General features: G+C 49.5%; 1 protein-coding gene across 4 annotated transcripts; it reads left to right on the forward strand.

Moving 5' to 3' along the window:
• The first annotated feature begins 31 nt into the window (after positions 1 to 31).
• On the forward strand, positions 32 to 9,471 carry UCHL5 (ubiquitin C-terminal hydrolase L5). Of its 4 annotated transcripts, none has more exons than XM_081124301.1 (11): positions 32 to 345; positions 2,663 to 2,726; positions 4,273 to 4,378; positions 4,709 to 4,834; positions 4,917 to 4,978; positions 5,057 to 5,187; positions 5,661 to 5,724; positions 6,065 to 6,167; positions 6,987 to 7,094; positions 7,929 to 8,027; positions 8,814 to 9,471. In XM_081124301.1, the coding sequence occupies exons 1-11, from the start codon at positions 270 to 272 to the stop codon at positions 8,856 to 8,858; spliced, it is 984 nt and encodes a 327-aa protein (XP_080980427.1). In that variant the 5' UTR covers positions 32 to 269; the 3' UTR covers positions 8,859 to 9,471. The 4 variants fall into 4 exon arrangements, with proteins under 4 accessions (XP_080980427.1, XP_080980426.1, XP_080980428.1 ...); XM_081124300.1 differs by having other exon boundaries at positions 65 to 345; positions 6,984 to 7,094; XM_081124302.1 differs by having other exon boundaries at positions 160 to 345; positions 4,304 to 4,378; positions 6,984 to 7,094.
• Positions 9,472 to 21,629: the final 12,158 nt, after the last annotated feature.

The following is a 21,629-nucleotide window of genomic DNA, read 5'->3' on the forward strand; positions in this document are numbered from 1 at the left end:
GGCGAGAGTCCCGGATGTGGCCTCCTCCGGCGCCCGGAAGCACCGCCTCTTCCGGTTCCGGCGCGGCCCCGGAGGAGCGTCGCCGGCTCCTGGGTGGCTAGAGCGTCCTCCCGCGCTCCGAGGCGCTGCGGGCGCGGCGCCCGGGGGCTGTCGGGAAGTAGGCGGGGTGACGTGGGGTGGACGAGCTCCGCGGCGGGTTGGCCGGGGTCGGTGGCGGCGGCAGCAGCGGCGGCAGTGGGTGCCGGTGGCGGCGGCGCGTGGCCGGGGCCATGACGGGCAATGCCGGGGAGTGGTGCCTCATGGAGAGCGACCCCGGGGTCTTCACCGAGCTCATTAAAGGATTCGGTGAGAGCCAGGGACCGTCCTGGGCCCGGGAGGTCACGGAGGAGGCCCGAGCTGGGCACGGGGGGTTCCCTGCGGCCACCGCCGCCCCGCGTGGAAAAGCAGGCGGCTGCGGGGACCCGGAGGGACCCGGGGAGGGGAGACGCCGCGCCCCGCCCGGTGCAGCCGGGTTTCCGCAGCGACTTTGAGCCGCTGCACGAGGGCAGGGGCCGTGCGCGCCGGCGCCGCCGCCGCCTCGGGGTCCGGCCCCCGCTCCCCGCGGGATTGCAGCGGGCGCCCCCCTCCCCCGCCCCCCAGCCCCCAGCCCCAGCCTTTCCCCGCCCCGCCGCGCGCTCCCACCCCGGGCAGGTGCGCCCAGGTGCCCGTCTCAGGCCGCGCGTCCCGCAGGAGAAGCCGGGGTGCCTTCCCGGGGGTGGGGTGCCCGAGGCCGCAGCCGCGCGGGGGGAACCCGAGGCGCCAGTCACCCTGAGCAGGACGCCGGGGGTGCGGGCAGCTCTGCGGGCGCCGCACGGGCCCCTCGGGCCGCCGCTGCCCCGCCCGCCCGGCTCCCGGGGAGGCGCGTTTCCTCGAGCCGGGCTCGCGGCTGGGGGCCCCCCGGTTGCCTCGTGGTTTCCCCCCGGCTCTGCTCCTCGCCTTCCGCCTTAAATAACCAACACATTTCACTTCTTACCCTTTTCCTGTCCCTCTTGTTCCCAGCCTCTTTTTTGGGGGGGTGGAGGGGCAGTAAGTTTATTGTTATCCTTTACATTTAATTGTAGCTGTTATGTTAAAGCTTGTACTCGGGGTAAACGTGAAACGTTGGTGCAGATACTGGCTGTTGTGCATAGCTGGGCATTTGGAGTGTCACTGATCCGGTGTATATAGGTCCCCTACCATATGTCAGGCACACTGGTAGGGTTGGGGTTTTTTTTAATGCGCATAAACCGTGACTGCTGTGTGAAGAACTGACAAACCATAATGGGGTGTATTGATTGCTGCCTTAAAGTATGGACAAAATGTAGCAACACAGGCAGAGGGAAAATGAAACAGCAGTGATGTTACAGTGAGTGGCTTAGGGAACAGCGAGCAAAGTGACTGAAACAATGTAACGGCTGGAGGAGTCCTGGCGTCCCCAGCTGAAAAGTAAACAGGTCAGGTTGTATGCTCTGTTCTGTCGTTTGTATTGCCCTGTAGTCTCTGGGGACTTCACTGTCAAAGGTCCTTGAATGCTGAAATGACATTTTTATAACTAAGAAAAGTTTACTTACTGTGTGTAGTATGCAGGGTAGATTGAGAAACTAGAAATCTTTTAAAATGGTCAAAGCCTGAGGTGACCGGCACGACGTAAAGTATGGGTTAGAGAGGAGGAGGTACAGTAATCAATTTTGCCGTATCTGAAGCCACAGGACTGCAGACTGGATGTAGGGAGAAAGGTGAAATGGACTCCATGGTTTCTAGCCCGGGTGGCTGCAGGAGTACAAGAGAACAGGCTTGACGGAGCAGGAAATGGGCTCAGTGTTGGACACACACTGAGTTGAGACGTCTGCGGGGAATGACCCAGATCAGAAAGAAGAGATGATACTACAGACTCTACAGATATTAAAAGGGGGGAAGTAAGGGGATATTGTAAACATCTTTACAATATCAACAAATTTGACAAATGAAATATACAAATTCCTTTCAAGACACACGTTACCAAAGCTCAGTCAAGAAAAATAATCAGTATAACCTTATATTTACTAAAGAAATTAAAATGATAATTTTAAATCTTTTCACAGAGACAACTCCAGCCAAAATAGTTTCACTGGTAAATTCTATCAAATATTTAAGGAATAAGCCATGCCAGTTCTATACAAACATTCCCCAAGAAATTGGAGAGCAAGGAATACTTCCTAACTTACTCTGAGAGGGCCAGCACTATCCTAACACCCAAACCGGACGACATTACGAGATAAGGAAACTATGAGACCTATATCCATTATCAGTATAGATGCAAAAATTGTAAAAATTTAGCAAACCCAATCCAATACTATATTAAATGGGCAACATATCCTGACTGAGTAGGGTTTATCCTAGGAATTCAGAGCAGAGGTGGAGCCGCATGTCAGTGAAAGTAAACTCCTGAAACTTAAGTTGTAAAGGCATTATACTCCCATTGTTAATAATCAGAAAACAGGAAAGGATGTGATAGGATTTTACTGTGAACTTGATCAATTTTACTATTTTAATTTCTCATATCTTATTGTCCCAAATGTGCTTTCTTTTTTAGTTAATATTTAATGGTGAAGGAGAAAAAAGAGTTGTGTATTTTGCTTTCTGAAGAAGTAATTTCTCATTTCAGGTTGCCGAGGAGCCCAAGTGGAAGAAATATGGAGTTTAGAGCCTGAGAATTTTGAAAAATTAAAGTGAGTATAGTTTTAGTTGTGTTAAAAATTGTCTACATTTAAGCAGACTCCCATCCATTTATTTTACTTGGACAACTCTGGGCTGAATCCATGGTCTCCAAGTTTTCTCTCAATCCTGAGAGAGAGGAGTTGTTATTTTATAACCAAGAACCTAAGCCTTCCAGGTAAGTAGCTTGCAAGGGATTTGAAAGTAAGCCCCTGCAATTCCATGTCAATAAAGTAATTGATTGGTTTATTGTTTACATCATTCAGTCTTAGATCATGGATTAGAACATGGGACACGTTTTAGCATATAAGACATGAGTCAGGGGTCTGTCCACAAAAACATATTTAATAATGTATATTACCACTAACTCAGACTTGTCTATACATCATCCCATTGCTTCTGGGGTGGCTGCGTCCAGATTCCAAGTGTAGGTGCCAGGAAGTACCTTCCTCTTCCCTTGTCCTTCCGAGTAGAACCACCCGAGCCCTCCCCACCACCCCCTCCATGTCCCCAAGCGCTGACCCTGTGTTGCAAAGGGAGGGCCAGGGGAGTTCTCACTGGTGGTAGAGTTCTTGGGATGGAGGCCGGTTGGCTCTTCACAGGGACAGTGGGGACCGTTGGATATGGCTCCTGTTTTCATAGAAGGGGATGGTGTGCTCCCCCCATCCGCAGTCACTTTAGGTGGAATAAGAGACCTGTTTTGGCTGAGTGGTCAGGGATGGTTTATTAAAGATGGGACTTGGAACTGTCTTTAGAGGATGGGAGAGATTTTTGTTTCATGGAAGGCAGTTGTGGAAGAGACTGGAGAGGATCGTAGGGGGTCGAGTTGACGTTTCCTGGGCAACAGCAGTTCCTTCGGGAAAGTGGCGGCCTCCTCGCCTAGGAGACGGCAGCTTCCATTCGCACTGTGGTGCGAGGCTGTTTGCGCATCTGAGGATTGTACAAAGCGACTCCCTGTATTTTGTGATGCACACGCTGCCAACCTTCATCTGCAGACTCCCCCAGTGAGCTGGGTCCTGTGTGTTGGAATTCAGTCTCCCTCAGCAGCAGCTTCTAGTTTCGCTTTGTTCTTTCTTCTCTAAGTGAAGTGATGTAAGGTAGAAATGAGTAATCCGCAGATTTGAGAATAAGCCTTTCATCATAATTCTATCTTAAGTGATGTAATTTTTAAGTTTTATTAGCCTGTCTTCGGTAACATTCTAGCAACTGAATAGCAGTACAATCTTTAAAAAGAAAATTCTAGCCCAGCCGGCGTGGCTCAGCGGTTGAGCACCGACCTCGGATCCAGGAGATCGAGGTTCGATGCCGTCAGGGCACCTGCCCGGGCTTTGGGCTCGATCCCCAGTAGGGGGCGTGCAGGAGGCAGCCGATCAATGACTCTCTCATCATTGATGTTTCTATCTCTCTCCCTTCCTCTCTCTGAAATTGATAAACAATTTAAAAAAAAATTGCACGTACGTTATTTGCACTGTTTGTTACACGGGCGGGTAGAGTTAGTGTGCTGGCCGTGGTACAGGAAGGGCAGGGCGCGCTGTCACTGATCTGCATTTTATCCCATAGGCCAGTTCACGGGTTGATTTTTCTTTTCAAGTGGCAGCCAGGGGAGGAACCGGCAGGCTCTGTGGTTCAGGACTCCAGACTCGACACGATCTTTTTTGCCAAGCAGGTATGGCCCCTGGGTACTCAAGAGCCTTGAGAGCCATCTCTCTTACAAACAGGACTCTGTTCCCGCTGTGTGGTTACCCTAACTGGGTGGGTGTCGGCAATGTCACGAGTCCATGTAATTAATGTGGTTTACTGGAATCTTCAATCCCAGAACTGCAGAGCGTACCTGAAACGTTTATGATGACAATTAAATGCTCTATTATGTTCATGCTAAGACTATAGGAAATAACATTGGGAAACTACTAACTTTGTGTTTTGGGGGGCACTGTTTCCAGTTGAAAGCTGCTTTTTTCCTCTAACACCTTGATGACATCTCCGCCCCGTCTTACAGGTGATTAATAATGCGTGTGCGACCCAGGCCATCGTGAGTGTGCTGTTGAACTGTACCCACCAGGACGTCCACTTAGGAGAGACGTTGTCAGAGTTTAAAGAATTTTCACAAAGCTTTGATGCGGCCGTGAGTACAGTCTTCTTATTCCTAAAACGCCCTTTCTGTGACAGTTCTTACTTTAATGGGTGACTTCTAAAAATATTTTCAGATGAAAGGTCTGGCGCTGAGCAACTCGGACGTGATCCGACAGGTGCACAACAGCTTCGCCAGGTGAGGGACCTGTGCTGAGGGACCCCGCCTGCTGCTTTCTCTGCTTGCTTGTCTCTCACCGTGTCTCCTTCACCGCAGACAGCAGATGTTTGAATTTGATGCGAAGACGTCGGCCAAAGAAGAAGATGCGTTTCACTTTGTCAGTTATGTCCCCGTGAACGGGAGACTCTACGAACTGGATGGATTACGAGAAGGACCCATTGACTTAGGTAACTGGTGCCCCTTCCTGCTGCTTCACTCTTGACCAGGGAAGACGCCGGGGAGGCACCTCTGCTTCAGCCTCCGTGCTGCAGAGGCTGGAGGGGAAGGGGACGACGCGGGCAGTCTCGGGACGGCCCTAAGCCCTTCAGCGCTTCATTCAGTTAACAGACAGGAAGGACGCGTCGACCGCCTCTGCGTCACCAGGGAAATAAGAACGGAACGTGGGGCGGTGAACACAATACATTGTGCAGATGATGTTATAGAATTGTACCCCTGAAACCTGTGTAATTTTGTTAACCAAAGGCAGCCCCAATAAATTCAAGTAAAAAGTAAGAACTGAAGCTGAACATGGTTAAGCCAAGAGGATTTTCAGTATTCTGAATTTCCTAAATTATTTATGAAAAGAGATGGCTTTGGGCCAGAGTTTGGAGGTGCGCCGGTGCTGGTTCTCCCTGGTGGAAGTGCGTTTTCGTTTCCCTAGGCGTGTGCGGTCAGGACGACTGGGTGAGCGCCGTGAGGCCGGTCATCGAGAAGAGGATGCACAAGTAAGCCCTCCGCTCGCCTCGCGCGCGGGGTCGGGTGGCCTCAGCTGCTTTCAAAACTTTCATTACGTTTTTATTTTAGCAAAATTACCGAGTATCTGTCTACCTTTGATTACGTGAGTGTGTTCAGGGAATCTACTCTGGGAAGTCTCTAGATTCTGCCGTCTACATAGGAGTTAAGCTCAGATTTCTGTTAAGTGAGGTATTTTGTAGAGTTTTGTTTTGAGCATCTGTGTTTTAATTAAACTTTGACTTCCTAGAGAATTATGGGGTAATCGCAGATTATCTTAATTGTAATAGTGTTACAGTTTCCTTATTGCATTATAAACTTTCATTTTTTTAGGTACAGTGAAGGTGAAATTCGATTTAACTTAATGGCCATCGTGTCCGACAGAAAAATGATATATGAGCAGAAGATAGCAGAGTTGCAGAGGCAGCTTGCTGAGGTTCGCGGCCGTGTTTTAACGTACAAAGTTCTAATTTAGTTATCTTCTCAGAAACTGTTTACTTTTCCCTCCCTCTTCTGTCTTTCCTTCCTCTCCTTTCCTTTCTTCTTTCAAACTTAGACTGAACCCAGTGTCCTGAGCGGTGGTTAGAACACGCTCGGGACTCAGGCTGCCTGGCTCCAGCTCCTGGCTTTCCTGCCTGGTGGATGCGTGAATTTGAGTGCATTTCTTTGTGCCTCGGTTTCTTAAGTAAAATAGTATTTACCTTATAAGGTTGTTGTGAAGATTAACTGAAATAATATGTGTAAACCACTTTAAACAGTGACTGACAAGCAGTATGTGCTAAATAAGTGTTAGCAATTAGTTGCTTACTGTCCTCTAATTAAGAAGTCAGACTGCGAGCCAGGATCAGTTGGGTAGATCCAGATTCACATATAACCTTCACTAGTCTTTACGATGGATTATCCTGTGGTAAGTAGGGTTGGACAGGAACATTAGTAACAGGCACAAAGACCTTTCACATTCCTTTGGGCACATTTTCTTAAGAGTATATTTAGGTGAATTGGCAGCTGGCTGGAAGGGGGTAGCAGCGACATGTTAACAGCGTAGGCTGTTTTTAGGTGAACGTTGGTAGGAGTGTAGACTAGAGACGGAAGGTTCCCCTCGGCTTTCTCCTTTACGGGTGCCTTCATTGGGCTCGTGTCCTGTTCCCGTATTAAGGGTAAAATTTGAAAGGCATTGTACCCTGTTTATCACTTGAGAACATCTTGACCTAAGCCTCAGTTTTTAGGGTGTTACGTGTCGTCTTTTCCCAAGGAGGAGCCCATGGATACCGACCAGGGTGGTATGCTGAGTGCCATTCAGTCAGAGGTCGCCAAGAACCAGATGCTCATTGAAGAGGAAGTACAGAAATTAAAACGATACAAGGTGCTTCTCAGAGTTTGTTCCTTTACTGTTTCAGGGCAGAGCAGTAGGTTCCAACAGGAAGGCACGTGGGACGCTTGGCCCTTTTCCGCCCTTATTTTTAAGTGTTATTATGGACAGATCTTTAACCTATTTGGTGTTTCACTTGCCTGCAGTTAGTGCTGATGCTCAGGTTATCCCCCTTTTGGCCAGTAGGAGCCACTGCAAGCTGTCTCCTGAGTCCTGACCTGGCTCCCCAGCCTGGTAGCTTCTGTCCTGGAGGACAGGTGTTCGGGTGGATCCCGGTGTGGGGCGTGCAGGAGGCAGGTGTTCGGGTGGATCCCGGTGTGGGGTGTGCAGGAGGCAGCCGATTATGTTTCACACTCATGTTGATGTTACTCCTGCCCTCTCCCTTCCAGAGTCCACAGGGTCACAGCTCAGGTTGTGCTATATTAGAATGAAATGTAAAACATTTTCCTTTCTTTAAAAACCCAGATTTTAATGTAAATCATTGAAAGAATGATTTTTATTATTTAATTCAGCAAAAATTTGAATTATCACAGAATTTAGAACTAGAATGGCCATTGACGGGTGGGGTGGGGTGGGGTGGGAGATGTAGCCAAGACTAGGAAGTAGGTTTTCTTGTCCCGAAGCTGGCATTCCCTTCACTGACGGGAAGCTAGCACGTTTAGTGAAACGCTCCAAGACACTCTCAGCGGGAACAGAATCTCGTTATCTCTGATATTTTTCTTTTGAGAATGGAGGGTTTTCCCCATTTCTGTTTCAAGTTGTATGCAAAATTGAAATGTCAGAAACTTACCGGAAATGCATGAGGTTTGATGTTTGTTTTATTACCAGATTGAAAATATCAGGAGGAAGCATAACTACCTGCCCTTCATTATGGAATTGTTGAAGACGCTAGCAGAACATCAGCAGTTAATACCGCTGGTCGAAAAGGTAAGGCTTTTACTGCTGGGCTTCAACTGAGCATTAAATGTAAAAATTACCGCAGACGAATGCTAAACCCTCTCTGTGATACACATTTTTCTATTCATGTATCTCAGTGTTTTCAAGTTACGAAAGTCCAAGGCAGGAAACTGATTTTTAAAGTTTTAGATTCACAGTTGGGGTCTCGTGATTCTCAAAGTTGCTCAGTTAACAGAGCATCCGGCTGTGTGTCCTCTGTATGAAACTGAGAACACTCCCCATTAAAAATAACTGAAACAATGTAGACTGTCGTGCTGTACCAGGGGGTATGTGCCACATCAGATTTTTGTGTAGATACATATTAAGGAGCAGACAAATGTTAGGAAAATTTTAAATGTGTGTGTTTCGATTCTAAATTGTTCTGTGAATAAATACTTTTGTGCACATTAGGAAGACGACAAGTCTGGTTTGGTTTTACTGACAGTATAATTCCAGAGGTTTGTTGTTTTGTTTTGTTTTTAAAAGCATAGTTAGAGAACCATAGCTTTTCAGATCTTGCACCGGAACAGCAATTCCGCAGCTCCCCCTGTGGACACAGGGTGGCAGTCTGTGAACGCGTGTGGACGGAGCAGGCAAACTCTAATTGTCCAGGAGTAGTTGCAAGTCTCCAGTTATGAAAGATAATGCTCTAGAAATCTCACAGACGATACATTACAGGCCTTTTAGCTTAAGAGTCCCCTCTTAGGCACATTTTATTTTAATGTGCTCTAAAACAGAGCTTTTAAGATTTTGTAATATACTATCTTTAATTTCTAGGCAAAAGAAAAACAGAATGCCAAGAAAGCACAGGAGACCAAATGAAGAGGGTGCTGTGGTGTGCGCACTTCTGCTTCTGCGCTTGTTTCCATGGAAACCACTGAGTCCGAGGAGCGTGGAGCAGCACCCTGACTGCCTCAGTGCACATCGGGCAGGAGCCCCGTCTGTCTTGTCTTTACTGCATGGATTCATAAACGCTCCCTACCTGCATCGTGTGCATGTAGTGCCTGTTAAATAAAGGTGATGTCAAGAGCACTCGCCCATATCCCATTATTTGACATTGGATCTGAGACCTGTGATTCCTGCACATACAGCTACTGTAATGAACCTAGAAAACGCACAGAGGATATCCTGTACCTGTAATTGTCACTAATCCTTTGTTGTAGCTCAGTTAAATGCTTAAAATTTATAAATGTCAGACCTTGATTAAACTGGATCTCTTGTTCTCATCATTAATGGAAAAAAAAAATCAGTATTTCTGTCTTTGATATCTAAATATTTTGAGGATTTTAAAACTGAATTTTATCTTCTATATCAATTATTTGGAAAAGTATGATTTTAATGCAGATTATCTGAAAAGGGCAATAGGACAGTTTCTAGTGATTTCATTGCTGCCAGTAGAAAAAAGTAATAAACATCCCAATTTTATTTTCGCAAACTCTCTTTAAGTGTGTGGGGTTTTTTATTTGTGTGTGTAAAACTGTTTCGGGAAGGTGTCCTGTTTTCAAAGCAAAATTTCAGGTGAGGAACAAAGTGTAAATTTTAGAGACTTGTGGTGGCACACTCAGCTGGGCAACATTTTTTTCAAGCTGTTAAGCTGTAATTTTGTAAAATACTGGAGGTTTGACAACGAAGGGTATCCGCGGTTTTAAACAAAGGGGTGATGGTGATGGTGAAGGATCCTTATGTGCCAACTTGAACAAAACCAGTCCAGCCCAGTAGTTCCCAAGAGCCATGTATGGTTTGCCCACAATGAAAATTACCCTACCCCCATTGTTTGGGAGTTGCTTTGTTTTCATTTTATAAAAATAACTGTATTCGTGCTCCTGATCTTTTCCAAGTTAAACTTAAAAGAGAATTTTATAAAACTTCTGTGATCTACTTTTTGGGGCACATTTCTGAAATTGATACACGACTTTCTAACATTTTATTATGGAAAAGTTTAAACGCATATAGGGAAAGTGTGTGCCTGTCTTCTAGCTTTACACACATGAATTTTTAATATGTTCTTACTGATTTTAGAGAGGAAGGGAGAGGGGGAGAGAGAGAAACATGGATGAGAGAGCGTCACAGATCGGCTGCCTCCTGCATGACCCCCTGGGGATCGAGCCCACAACCGGGCACGTGCCCTGAAAAGAAGGCTGTTCCATTCTGTTTCGTGCCTTTTAAAGGAGCTGATTCCCAGGGATATACTCCGTTACTATAAACAAACAACAGTCGCCAACAGCAGGGCGCGGGCTCCTCTCCCCTCATCTGTTTAGCTCCCCAGACAGGTGCCCTTCCCCAGCGAGCAGCTGGGCAGAGCCTTGAGCACAGACATATTCGTCCTGGGGTCGTGAACTCTGGGGACGCGCCCCCCACTTCAGACCACGATACATCCTTGTGTGTGTGGGGTGTAACACACTCAGACTAACACCTGCAGTGAATCCTCTTGGTTGCCTTATCAAGATACGTCCAGAAGTTACTTTTTTTTCCCCTGTGAGACGGTTTTGTTTCTTTTGTTCGGGGGAAAAAACGGCTTTTAAGGTTTTCCCTTTTATAAAAAACATTAAAGAAAGAGAAGTGAAAAAGTGCAAGTTGCCCTTCGTTGCACCACCGGGAAGACCGGCCACATCAGCATTTCAGTGTCCCCAGTGGCCCTCCCCCACGGGTTTACACACGTGGGTCAGTCTCGAGTGCCCCCCGCCCATTCTGAAATAGATGTATGCAGCACACATTTCAAGAGGACATGACACAATTTATCATTTTCTGCATCATCGACGACTTACAGGAAACAAAGCCACTCTAGCAATTTTTAAGAGGAAATGGGATTAATGTTGGGAATTGTGAAACTACTTACTTCCCGTGAAAGCACTGGCAGGTTTGGCGGAGCGAGCTCAGGTCTGAGTATCCAAAAATGACTCCCAAAGGGAGCCACGCTACAGGAACCTGCCGGGGCTCCCCGTGGGCACCTGCAGACCACGCTGGAAGGCGGGAGAATTGAAACTGAGGCTCAGCGTGCCGCTCGGAGCAGCTAAAGCAACAGGCGGATGGTCTCTGTCCTACCTTTGACTTTCAAATCTCACGCTATCCTCACAAGGTGGGAAGTAGACCCTATTATCCCATTTTCCAGATGAGGACAGTAAAGCACTAAGTAAGTAACTAGCTCAAATCACACAGCTAGTAGCAGACCTGGGATTCAAAGTCAAGCTAACTGGCTCCTGCCCTCCCTCCCTTGCTCCTCTCTGGCCCCTCGCCCCCTTCCCGTTCTCAGAGGTGCAAGCTGCACCGTGGACAGGATCCTACGGCGGAGGCGGTCGCGTGAGAACACGAGCTCTGGGGTTATTAGAGCTCTGTAGGAGACGTGGGTGACCTTCACTGAGTTATTAAGGAATGCACAGGTGAGCTGGTAACCAGGCGCTCAGGAGCTCCCAGGGCTGGTCATTATAAGGATCATGATGAGAAGCTAACAAGCCCTCAGGCTGGGCCTCCCAGGCTGTCTCCCAGTGAGGTTACCAAGGCCCAACATCTGACCTTTCAGCTTATGATGGGAAGCACTGAGAGTCCACTCAATGAGGGCCATAAGGGCACTGGATCACCGAGACGACTTAATAAAACCTGCAGGGGACTAATGAACTCCTGAAAGGCAATTTATTAATTTACTTTACAATTTCGACTGCCAAGCAGGCCAGACATTCCTATCAGCCTATCAGTGCGTTCTCTCCCTGGTAGATTAACTTACCAAGGCAAGCTAATTAAGACCAGAAGGTTGGTTGACTCTAGAACCGGTCCAAAGGAAATTGTTTTCTTTAGAGATATTGGCTGTGACAGACAGCCTGTGACCTGTTTTGCCATATTAGGCACTGACCCAGTCTGCCTGGCACACGACACACCTTGGTCAAAAGGTTAACTGCCTCCCTGTACATACGAGTAGAGACGACAAAATTTCAAACAGCGTAACGACCACTTTTTGGGTTGTTTTCTGACTCCCTTTCTCATTTCAGCGAATGTTTTCAAATACACTGTCTTACGTTTACATTTATTGGATTTTGATTTTAGTATAATCTGTCTTCTCAATGAGGTTTGGGTAGATAGGCTCCTTAATTTTTTAAACTGTCTCCAGATAAAGGGAGTCTTTCCTATAACCTAAGGGGCACCTATGTATGAGAAATCACCATCTCTCTTCTAATAATGCCAAGGATACTGCCTGGCATAGTCTGTCTCCAATTTACTCATTCGCGATGCCCTGTTTCCTCATTATGACGTGGATCGTTTTCTCTTTTCACGTGATCGTTACTGGAGTAGTTGTATCGATAATACAGGGAACACCTTAGTTACACTTCCTAAAGTGTCGTTACATTTTAACCCAAAATTTACTTGAATTAACATTTGTAATAAAATAAAAAAAGGTGTGTCCATGTGAGTAGCCTTGTTGTATCTTCCACTAGTAACTTGGTTACTTGGTAGCCTCTACCACTCTTCTAAAAACTGTACATAATTTAAAACTTTTTTTTTTTGATTTCTCAATTAAGTCGACATTTAGTATCACATTAGTTTCAGGTGCGCAGCATAGACATCTATGTAACTTATGAAGTGGTCCCTCCGATAAGTCTAGTATCCGCCTGGCAGCAGGGGCGCGGTTATTACAATGTTACTGACTCTGCTCCCCAGGCTGTGCTTTATTTCCCAGGACTGTTCTGTATCTGCCAACTGGTACTTATGCACCCCCTCCCCTTTCTTTCCCAGCCTCCCTACCCCGCTCCCATCCGGCAACCGTCAAAATGCTGTCTGTATCTACGAGAAAGGGTGCATTCTTGCCTTCTTTCTTCAATTTGGTCAACACGACGTCACAGTTAAGACACAAAACTTTCTGCCTATTATTTTTTGGTCACACTGGAACCCCATCGTGCCGAACGCTGGAGGGCAGGCTGCCGGACGTGGGCGCAGGAGGCCTGGGAGTCTCGTCCTGCTTGGCTGCTACCTACTGAGTCCTGTCGGACTGTATTCTATTATCTCCTGAAAGGCAGCCTGTCCTTTGTTGTAGGTTCCAAGTGGCACTTACAGAGCAAACCGATGGCTTTCCCGTCTGTTTATACGGCTAACCCTTAAAACAAACACTGCCCTGTTAGAGCTTCACTGTATCAGCCACGCACGCTTCCCGCCGGCGCCTGCTCTCCTTCGCGGTTGAGTCTAAACGTAAGAATCAGGCGTATAAGCTTCTCTTCTTCTATTTTTTATTTTTGGTACAAAAAGCACATGATTTTAAGAAAAAAGTTTTAAAAAGCAGCTTTCAAGGGCTCTTCTCTCTCGAGCTATTTTTCCTCCCTACCTTGCTGGTACTTGGTTCATTTCCCCCAGTTACTTTTTTTTTTTTTAATTGTTGTAGGCAAGAGATTGAGTCAACCACCAGGATGACATTACTAGACAACGGAAGCTCCTTCGGGGCTTTCCTGCATGTAAAAATTGTCAGGGTTTGCTAGGAGTTCTTGTGTTTTTGGTTTTTTTTAAATTTTTTTGGGGGGGGTTTCTATTAGTAGTTCTTAATTATTTTAAGAAAATTGCCTGGCCAGTATGCTCAGTGGTTGAGTGTTAACCCATCACCAAGAGGTCTCTGGTTCGATTCCCGGGTTGTGGGCTCGATCATTAGTAGGGGGCGTGCAGGAGGCAGCCGATCAAAGACTCTCTCATCATTGATGTTTCTCTCTCTCTCCCCCTCTCCCTTCCTCTCTAAGTCAATAAAAACATATTCAAAAGAAATGTTGGTTTTTGAGGGAAGCTGAAATGTCATTTCTCCACCATCAGGTTACTCCATCAGTAATAAGGAGAAATGTTGATGTAGATGGCTTAGGGCTAGTGATCTTTAATAATTATTTATTGCGTATCTACTGAGCTCCGGGTACTGGAGCCCTCATTTCCACGGATTTCACCACTTTTCCACTGTTGCCAAAGGGGCAGCATTTCCCTGACGTTCTCCCTCCGCCCCGGGCTCGTCCCCAGCTGGGGTGACTCTGCGCCTCTGTGTCTTCATCTGTATCTTCTTGGTGGCCTGTGTCTATCACGGCTGAGTTATGGCTTAGTTGTCTTCTGAGTCACGGCGCCCGGCTACACGCTCTTCCCACGGAGTCCTCGGGACGGCTCCCTGTTACCCTCTCACATCTGCCCCCGCACGGGGGAGCCGCTTCCAGGAGCAGGTCCACCCATTTCCCATCCAGTCCCAGAGCAAACGTCCGGGTCCAGCGGGATGCCCGTATTTGTGTCCAGGAAGGACCCAGGCTCCTGCACAAGCTGCCGGGAAGATGGGACCCGAGACGCCCGCCCCCAGCCCCCAGCCCCCAGTCACGTCTTCCCTGAATTATAACCTGCGCTCAGTTCTCTCCCACACACTTAATAAGCAGGCAGCAAGGCTTCGATTCTGTTGGCGTGAGAGGGAACAGAAAAGGCTGTAAGGCCGCTGAGGACAGTGACGCTGCTTCTGTTCCCCTGGGGTCGTGCTTTCTTGGTCAGGCTCCTCCACTCTCCCGGGTCCGCGCAGATGCCTGTAAACAGGGCTCCCAAGGGCTCCTTTCTCTCCCGGGGTCCTGTCCAACCACCTCCTGAACTTCTCCCTCTGAATATTCTTCCGAGTCAGACAGAGAAAGACAAATGCCATACGATTCCACGTATATGTGGGATCTAAAAAACAAGATACATGAGCAAACAAAACAGAAACAGACTCACGGGCACAGAGAACGGACGGATGGCTGCCGGAGCGGAGGGGCTGGGGGCTGGCTGGGTGAAAAGGCCAAGGGGCTGAGAAGCCCAGATTGGTAATGAAAAGACAGTCCTGGGGATGTAAAGCACGGCGTAGGGGGTAGAGACAGTAATGCTGTGATAGTATTGTGACAATCACTGTGCTTGGTGCCAGGTGGGTAGCTGAAACAGAGGGGGGACCACTCTGTAAAGTATGTGACTGTCTGCCCACTGCGCCGTACCCCTGAAACTAATACAGAGAGGAACAGAACGCTGAGTGTCAGCTGTAATCGAAAAATAAAATAAAAAGCATATTCTTCCGTCATCTCAAAGCCTTAACCGAGGCCCCAGGTCAGCTCACACCTTTCCTCCTGACTTACCCGTTCCCTTACTGGTGAGGAGACACCAAAACTTGAAGGAGGCAGTCATCCGGGTTCCCCGGGGCCCCCCCACGCGCCGCGGCTGGCTTCCCGCGGAGCTAGTTCGCCTCGGGGATGAGTCACCGCCAACACTCGGCGCTCTCGGCCACCTGCCTCGTCGGCGGGTCCACCTTACCCTTCAGGAGTTAGGATGGACCTTCCCTGGCCTTCACTGGTCTGCTGAGGTTAGCAGCAGGCCCGTCCCCGTGCAGGTACCGAGTCAGGAAGACCAGCCCTACAGCTTTATTCTCGAAACTCAAAACTCACATTTCTCCTCTCTGGCCCCTGGACGACGGTTCATCCACCCAGCCCAGATTCTCTTTCTGTCCAGGCCAGAATCGAGCGCCGAAAAGAGATTCTGTTTTTTAAAAAGTAGTAACGAAAACAAAACAAAGCTGGAAACCAGGACTGCCCGTTTTGTGATAGGATTTCTCAAAGGGAGCCGGGGAAGCCGGGTGTCGTCGCCGGGGCTGCGGGGGGAGGCGTCACTGTCGGGCTGCATCCCGGTGTCACCTGCAGTCACTTGAAACCATAGAAACGAGTCAAAGCTACTGCTGGTGTCTGCGTGGAGCTTGCCGGCACGTGACCGTTTACACCGCCCAACGCGGTTAGGAGTTTTCACCAGCCCAAAATAGGCGCGGGGACGTCTGTCCGGTGTCCATGCATTTATGGAGGCCGAATGGTCTTGACATTTACGCAGCCACCTCTCTGGTTTCCTGACGTGACGGGGAAAGTGACATCATTGGTCCCTGAGGGTCATTCGAGTGGGGGGTGAGGACGGGTGAGCTGGAACAGGACTGCCCAGCTGAGGTGCAGGGTGACCAGCCGTAAGACAGAGCCCTGGGCAAGGTGACGCAGGGGCAGGCACGCCCGGCTCTTCGGGTCCCGTGGGCGCCTGAGCGCAGAGTTGTTCAGAGAGGAGATGGAAAGCAGCCGTCTTCAACGCACTGGATGGAAAAAAAGTATATTGAATTCCCCCTCGATCCAATACCACTTGAGTCGAAAGGATGGCGACGATTGAATTTCCTGGGCATTTAAGAATCTTCCTCGAAGAGGGTAGCGAACACGGAGTGTGGGCTTTGGGTGCTGGGCACGCAGTAAAATGTATGGGTGTCGAATTATACAGTTGTACACGTGAAATTTATATAATGTCATTAACCAAGGGAACCCCATTCGGTTTAAATTTTTTTTAAGCCTCACTGGAGGATTTTTCCGTTGCTTTTTCAGAGGGTGGAAGGGAGGGAGGGAGAGGGAGAGAGAGAGGGATGTTGTGATTTGTTGCTCCATTTACTGGTGAATTCATTGGCTGATCCTTGTATGTGCCGTGACAGGGATCGAACCCGCAACCTTGGCGTATCGGAACGATGCTCTAACCACCTGAGATACCCGTCCAGGGCCTCATTTAATTCTAACAGCAGCCCCGTGAGATAGAGGAGAAGAGGGAGATGTGGAAAATGGGAGTTCAGAAGGGCTCTGCGATTTGACCAGGATCCCAAATCTAGAAAGAGGCCAGGACTTAAGTCTAGGTCCTCGAACCCTAGACCTAGCGCTTTGGACAGCTGACCACAGCTCGAGGTGGGAGTGAACCCACGGGCTACGGTGACGGGGAGTTTAGGGCAGAGCAGCAGTCGGTGGCTCCTGACCGTCTGCAGGGGCCCGGGATCTCCTCCTGGAGCGTCATTCACCCGCCGTGAGGTCTGTGAACCGTTTGGGCCTCAATTTCAAGGAATGCCATAGGCGACCTGTGTGTGCTTCCAGGTTCTAACACCCTGCGGATCTGCAGCCGAGAACTGCTTATGCAAATGGGTTCAGATCACGCTTTCCTTCCAGCTACGAAGCTCCCCTGGGGGCTGCGAGGGGACACCCTGCGCCTGTCCTGCTGTGGTTCTCCTTCAGCCACGGCGCCCACGCCCTGGGCGCACCTGCGAAAGCCTCAGCTGTTAACGGGGGTGGAGCACCAGCGCCCACTGGCTCTGTCGTCAGGGTTGTGGGCTCTTCCCTTGCACGCTAATTTTACTGCAGAAATGCAAAAATAATTTGTTCGTGAGCTGATCCTGTCCCCGGATCCCTGGAAGGCTTATAAAAGCCGGCCCTGCGGAGTCTCTAAGCTGCACTCACCAGGCAGCTGAATGTCAGATTTTCATAGTCAATTGTCCTAGGACTGACTTCCCTTCGCTGTTTTAATGAGGCGCCTGCTATCTGCTGCCTGAACAAATTTAGATTTGCGAATCTGGCACCGAGGAGGCTGTCTTCTCAGCCACGTGTCCGGATGTGAGGAAATGGCCATCGGGGAAGTCACGGCGCTCTGGCTTCAGCTTCACGGCCCAGGAGCTCATCTTCAGCGCACAGGCTGTTAAGTCACAGAAAATGTAGTAAACCAGGACTCGCGGCTCTCGAATGGAAGCTGGGGTGTGTCAGAAAGTGGGGGACTCTTCGCTGTGAAATCGTAGTGCAGGGCCGACTAAGATGGTCAGGAAGGTGGCCGGAGCGGGACGGAAGGAAAGGTCGGAGAGCCTCTCGTGGAGTGTGGACCACGCCTTTGTTTTTAGAAAAAAAAAAAAAAAAAAAAGGTGCTGGGAATTGAGCCTTCAGGGGGGTGACTGTGAGTGTGAAGAGGCCCAGTATGAAGAAACCCAACTCCCACTAGACAAATAAAGCAGGACCTATTGGCTCAGGTATAACTGGGAAACCCGAAAGGCAGGCCGGGCCCCCGAATGTAACCAGGGATGGGAATGAGACTTCTGTCTCTGGAGCCAGCATTTATCACCTCTCCTTCAACCCTGAGATAAAATAACAAAGAATAAACTCATACGATTTACGAGAGGGAACCAGGCAGGAGCCACAGGAAGACCGGGAGCTCGTCAGTGCAGCTGACCTCAGGACCAGCTGCACTGAATGCTGGCCCGGCCCGGCTCGGCCGATCAATCAGTGGAGACATGAGCATCAGCTGCCTCACGCCCAAGCTCCAAGGGCCCTCCCATTGCCTCTGTAACCTGTTTCCTAAGCTCATTTCTTCTCGGAATTGCTTCTTCCACCTCTGTGATTTTACCAAATAAATGTCCTCTTGCAGTTCGGGTCTCGGCTCTGCATTCTTTCCCAGCCAGAACCCAAGTCCCGAGGTTGCTGAGCCCACGTTTGGTCTGGCCCCACGGGCCTAACCCGGTGCCCTTCCGGCCGCCTACAACACTACCATGCCCACGATGGTGGCACAGCCTCCTGTAAGCCTGAGTTAGGACATCAGAAATCTCTTCTCTAAATAAACGGGACGGCGTCCCTGCCACCCCCACAAACGACCTCGGGATGGTGTCATTTCGGGACGCCAGCACAATGGCCTGTTCCCTCAGTTATGACCTTAAAGCGAACGGCGCCCGCTGGCAAGGCTTCATCCATACTCACGAAACCTCCGGCCGGCGTATGGGTGCCTGGGCTCAGGAGTGAACAGAGGACAGGGGTCACGCCGCTCCCGAGGTAACACTCCAGCGCCAGTGGAAAATAAACAGGCAAACAGAATGTCCCGGAGGAAACGGAGTGCGCGGAACAAAAGAGAAACACTAATAAATTCTAATAAGTATCCTCACAGGAGGGGTAAAGATGCCACGAGCAAGGCCGTTCAGAGAACAAAAGAGAGCTCTTGGAAGTTAAAAATCCTATTAAAGAACCGGATAAAAGAACTGGAAAGTCAAGCTGAGGAGTCTTCCAGCGAGTCTCTTTCCTTACCCGTAACCTGGGGACGCTGAAAGCCCCTACCTTACGGAGTCATAAACAATAAACAAGATTACCTAGGTCTGCATTTATGTATATAAACGTATGTAAAGTTTTTGGCACAATGCCTGCTACATAGTATTCCCTGAACGGCAGTTACTAGTAACCCTGACTTAGGGAGCGGTGATACTGGTGTATTTTTTCACCGTGGGCCTCGCTGCTTAACTTATGTATCTTTCCGCCACACGTGCTGAATTTGCTGAGAAACTGGCTTCATTGTTGGCTGCTTCAAGACCCTCCAGAGAGGAAGGGTGCGCAGAGCTCTTCTCGGAGTTACGTTCGGTGGGGGAGTGGGCAGCCCTGAAATAAAGGGAGACTGACGTGTTTTGCTAAAAAATACTCATGGACTTTTAAAAACCATTGAGGGTGAAACTTTGTTATTTGTGTGTTAAAAATAATCACTGAGAAGAATACAATAGCGGCATGCACTCAACATATCTTACCTGGCAAAAATAACGTACATTTCTAAACCCTGCATGCGCAGCGCTGAACTTTATCTTTTCCTTTTATTCTGAGGAAGTAAATAAATATACTGGGTTTTACAAAGCGCAGGCGCTGGCCCCCTGAAAGGTGCCGTCTGAGCTGAGGATCTGTGTTGACTCTCCGACCTGCCTCCCCATCGGCCCTTCTAATTTCTACTCCCCTCGTCTCGACTCGAACATGCCCTGCCCCGCGCTGGAGGAAGGGGGACCTGATCTCGATTATGCTCTAGCACAGGGGGAAAGTGAACTATGCAAAGGATATTTCCACTCACATGGCAGTAAGTTCACGTGAGACCTAACTTGATGTTTAGCTCAGGGACATCCTCCCAAAACACGCCTGCTTGATGGGCTTGAAATTAAAGCCACTAACGGGGCGCCATGGCCTGTAAATCGGGGCTCAGGACGGTGGGGCCTAAGGTCCTTTATCGCTCTTCGTGGGACAGAAACGTAGGTAAACACACTTCCTGGGGCCTGCAGGCCTGGGGGCCCTGCAGGGACACACGCAGAGGACCTCCAACGCCACCACCCCAGAGGCCAAGTCGGGACAGATGCCCACAGGAGAGCTGATGACTACAGGACCGAGGCGAGAGCGACGCTGAGAAGGATCCTGCGAAGGACAAGTGAATGGGGAGGGGAAGTTCCCCGCCAGTCCTGTGCCAACAGATGCGCCTTTTCCCTTTGCCGGGAACACTCCCCATGCCAGTAAATGCCCCCTCAGGTCGTCAGGCCCCGCAGGCGGCCGGCACAGCTGCGTCTCGCCTGGGCCTTTTCATTCTCCGCACAGTGCCTGGAATACCTATTAGCTGAACGAAGGACAAACATCCCCCAGGTGCCTTCTATCTGAGCCTGACGGTCAGAGACGCTCAGGAGCCCGGCCGTGACCTTGGCCGGCAGCCTCCGGAGGAGAAGGGGCCGGGGAACCAGAGGGAAGCGGCGGCTGCCCAGTGACTCATTGTTTTTGTGTTTAATGTCCTCTCGGGCGCGGAGCAGAAAACAGCGGCCGAGAAATGAAAGATGTGGTTTCACAAAACATCATCACCGCCTGCTAACTGAAAGACAGCGTGGCAACGTGTGATTATGGGGGCTCATCCGGCGCCCAGATGACAGGCCCCTGACGTAGGACACAATGGTTGCCTTCGCCAAAACACTGCCTCGGCCGAGGGACGGAGAGCTCTGACATCGTGTTATGGAGGAAGGCGCGAGAATAATAAATCGATTGGGGAGTTTGTCTAAATCTGTGCAGTGAGCATTAGGTGCCTGGTGACAGGCATACAACCGGGAGGGACCTACCTTCCAAATGCCCAAGACGGGCTGGTAAGGCGACGGGACTTCCCGGCCAGCGCCAGGAAGGCAGAGAAAAATCCCCTCGTGCAATTCGCCCTCCCACAGCCGCCCTGGCTCTGCTCCTCCTGACGTCTCCTCCACACCCACCTCCATCCCCGACGTTCAAAGGAACCTCCCAAGTAGCTAATGTGCACTCGCCGCCATCTCTCGTGTGAGTCAACAGGGCTAATTGAGGGCCTGGTGGAAACGCAGGCAGAGATCTGGTCGGCGTTACGCTGAAACACAACGCACGGTCCCTGGGAGCTGGGCACCTGTGTCTTCCCCGTAAGGGAAATAATCGGGGGTGAGGCCGAGCCCTGGAGCCCTGCATGCTTTTCCCCACCCCGTGCAACCAGGGTGCCCCCGCTTCCTCCGCACAGGGAGAGGTCCGCACAGGGAAATCCTCCACCAACAACCACGTGAGCGGATGGGTAAATTTTGACTGGATGCACTTTTAGGTCGGCCTCCCAATCTCATGGGTAAGTATCTTGGAAATAGGGTATTTCCAAGTCTAAATGTCAGAGCAAGTTCAAAAATAGCCCGCTGGAGTGTTTCCCTTAAGCAAACCAAATAAATCACCCGCCAAACCCAACACGTCAGGGGTGTGTGAAGTCTAAAACGAGGGTGGATATCTCTACACAAAAACCAAAAGTATTGGCAGCCCCGTGAAAGGTTTACGATCCACACCCGACGCGAGATTCCATTTTCAGCACATTCCCCCCCGAGGAGGGGACTTTCTGCACTTGCAAAGAGCGATCCCAAAGAGTCATCGAAAAGTAAATATCCCCAGTAAAGATTTCCAGAAATAAAAGTATAGTTTTGAAAACAATAATCTAAAAGAAAACAAAAACGCTCAAGATAATTTTATCTGGCCGCCACCCACCCGCAACGGCTTTCCTGTT

The sequence above is a fragment of the Miniopterus schreibersii genome, assembly GCF_964146895.1.
Source record: "Miniopterus schreibersii genome assembly, chromosome: 21".
In the NCBI taxonomy this organism is placed as follows: domain Eukaryota; kingdom Metazoa; phylum Chordata; class Mammalia; order Chiroptera; family Miniopteridae; genus Miniopterus; species Miniopterus schreibersii.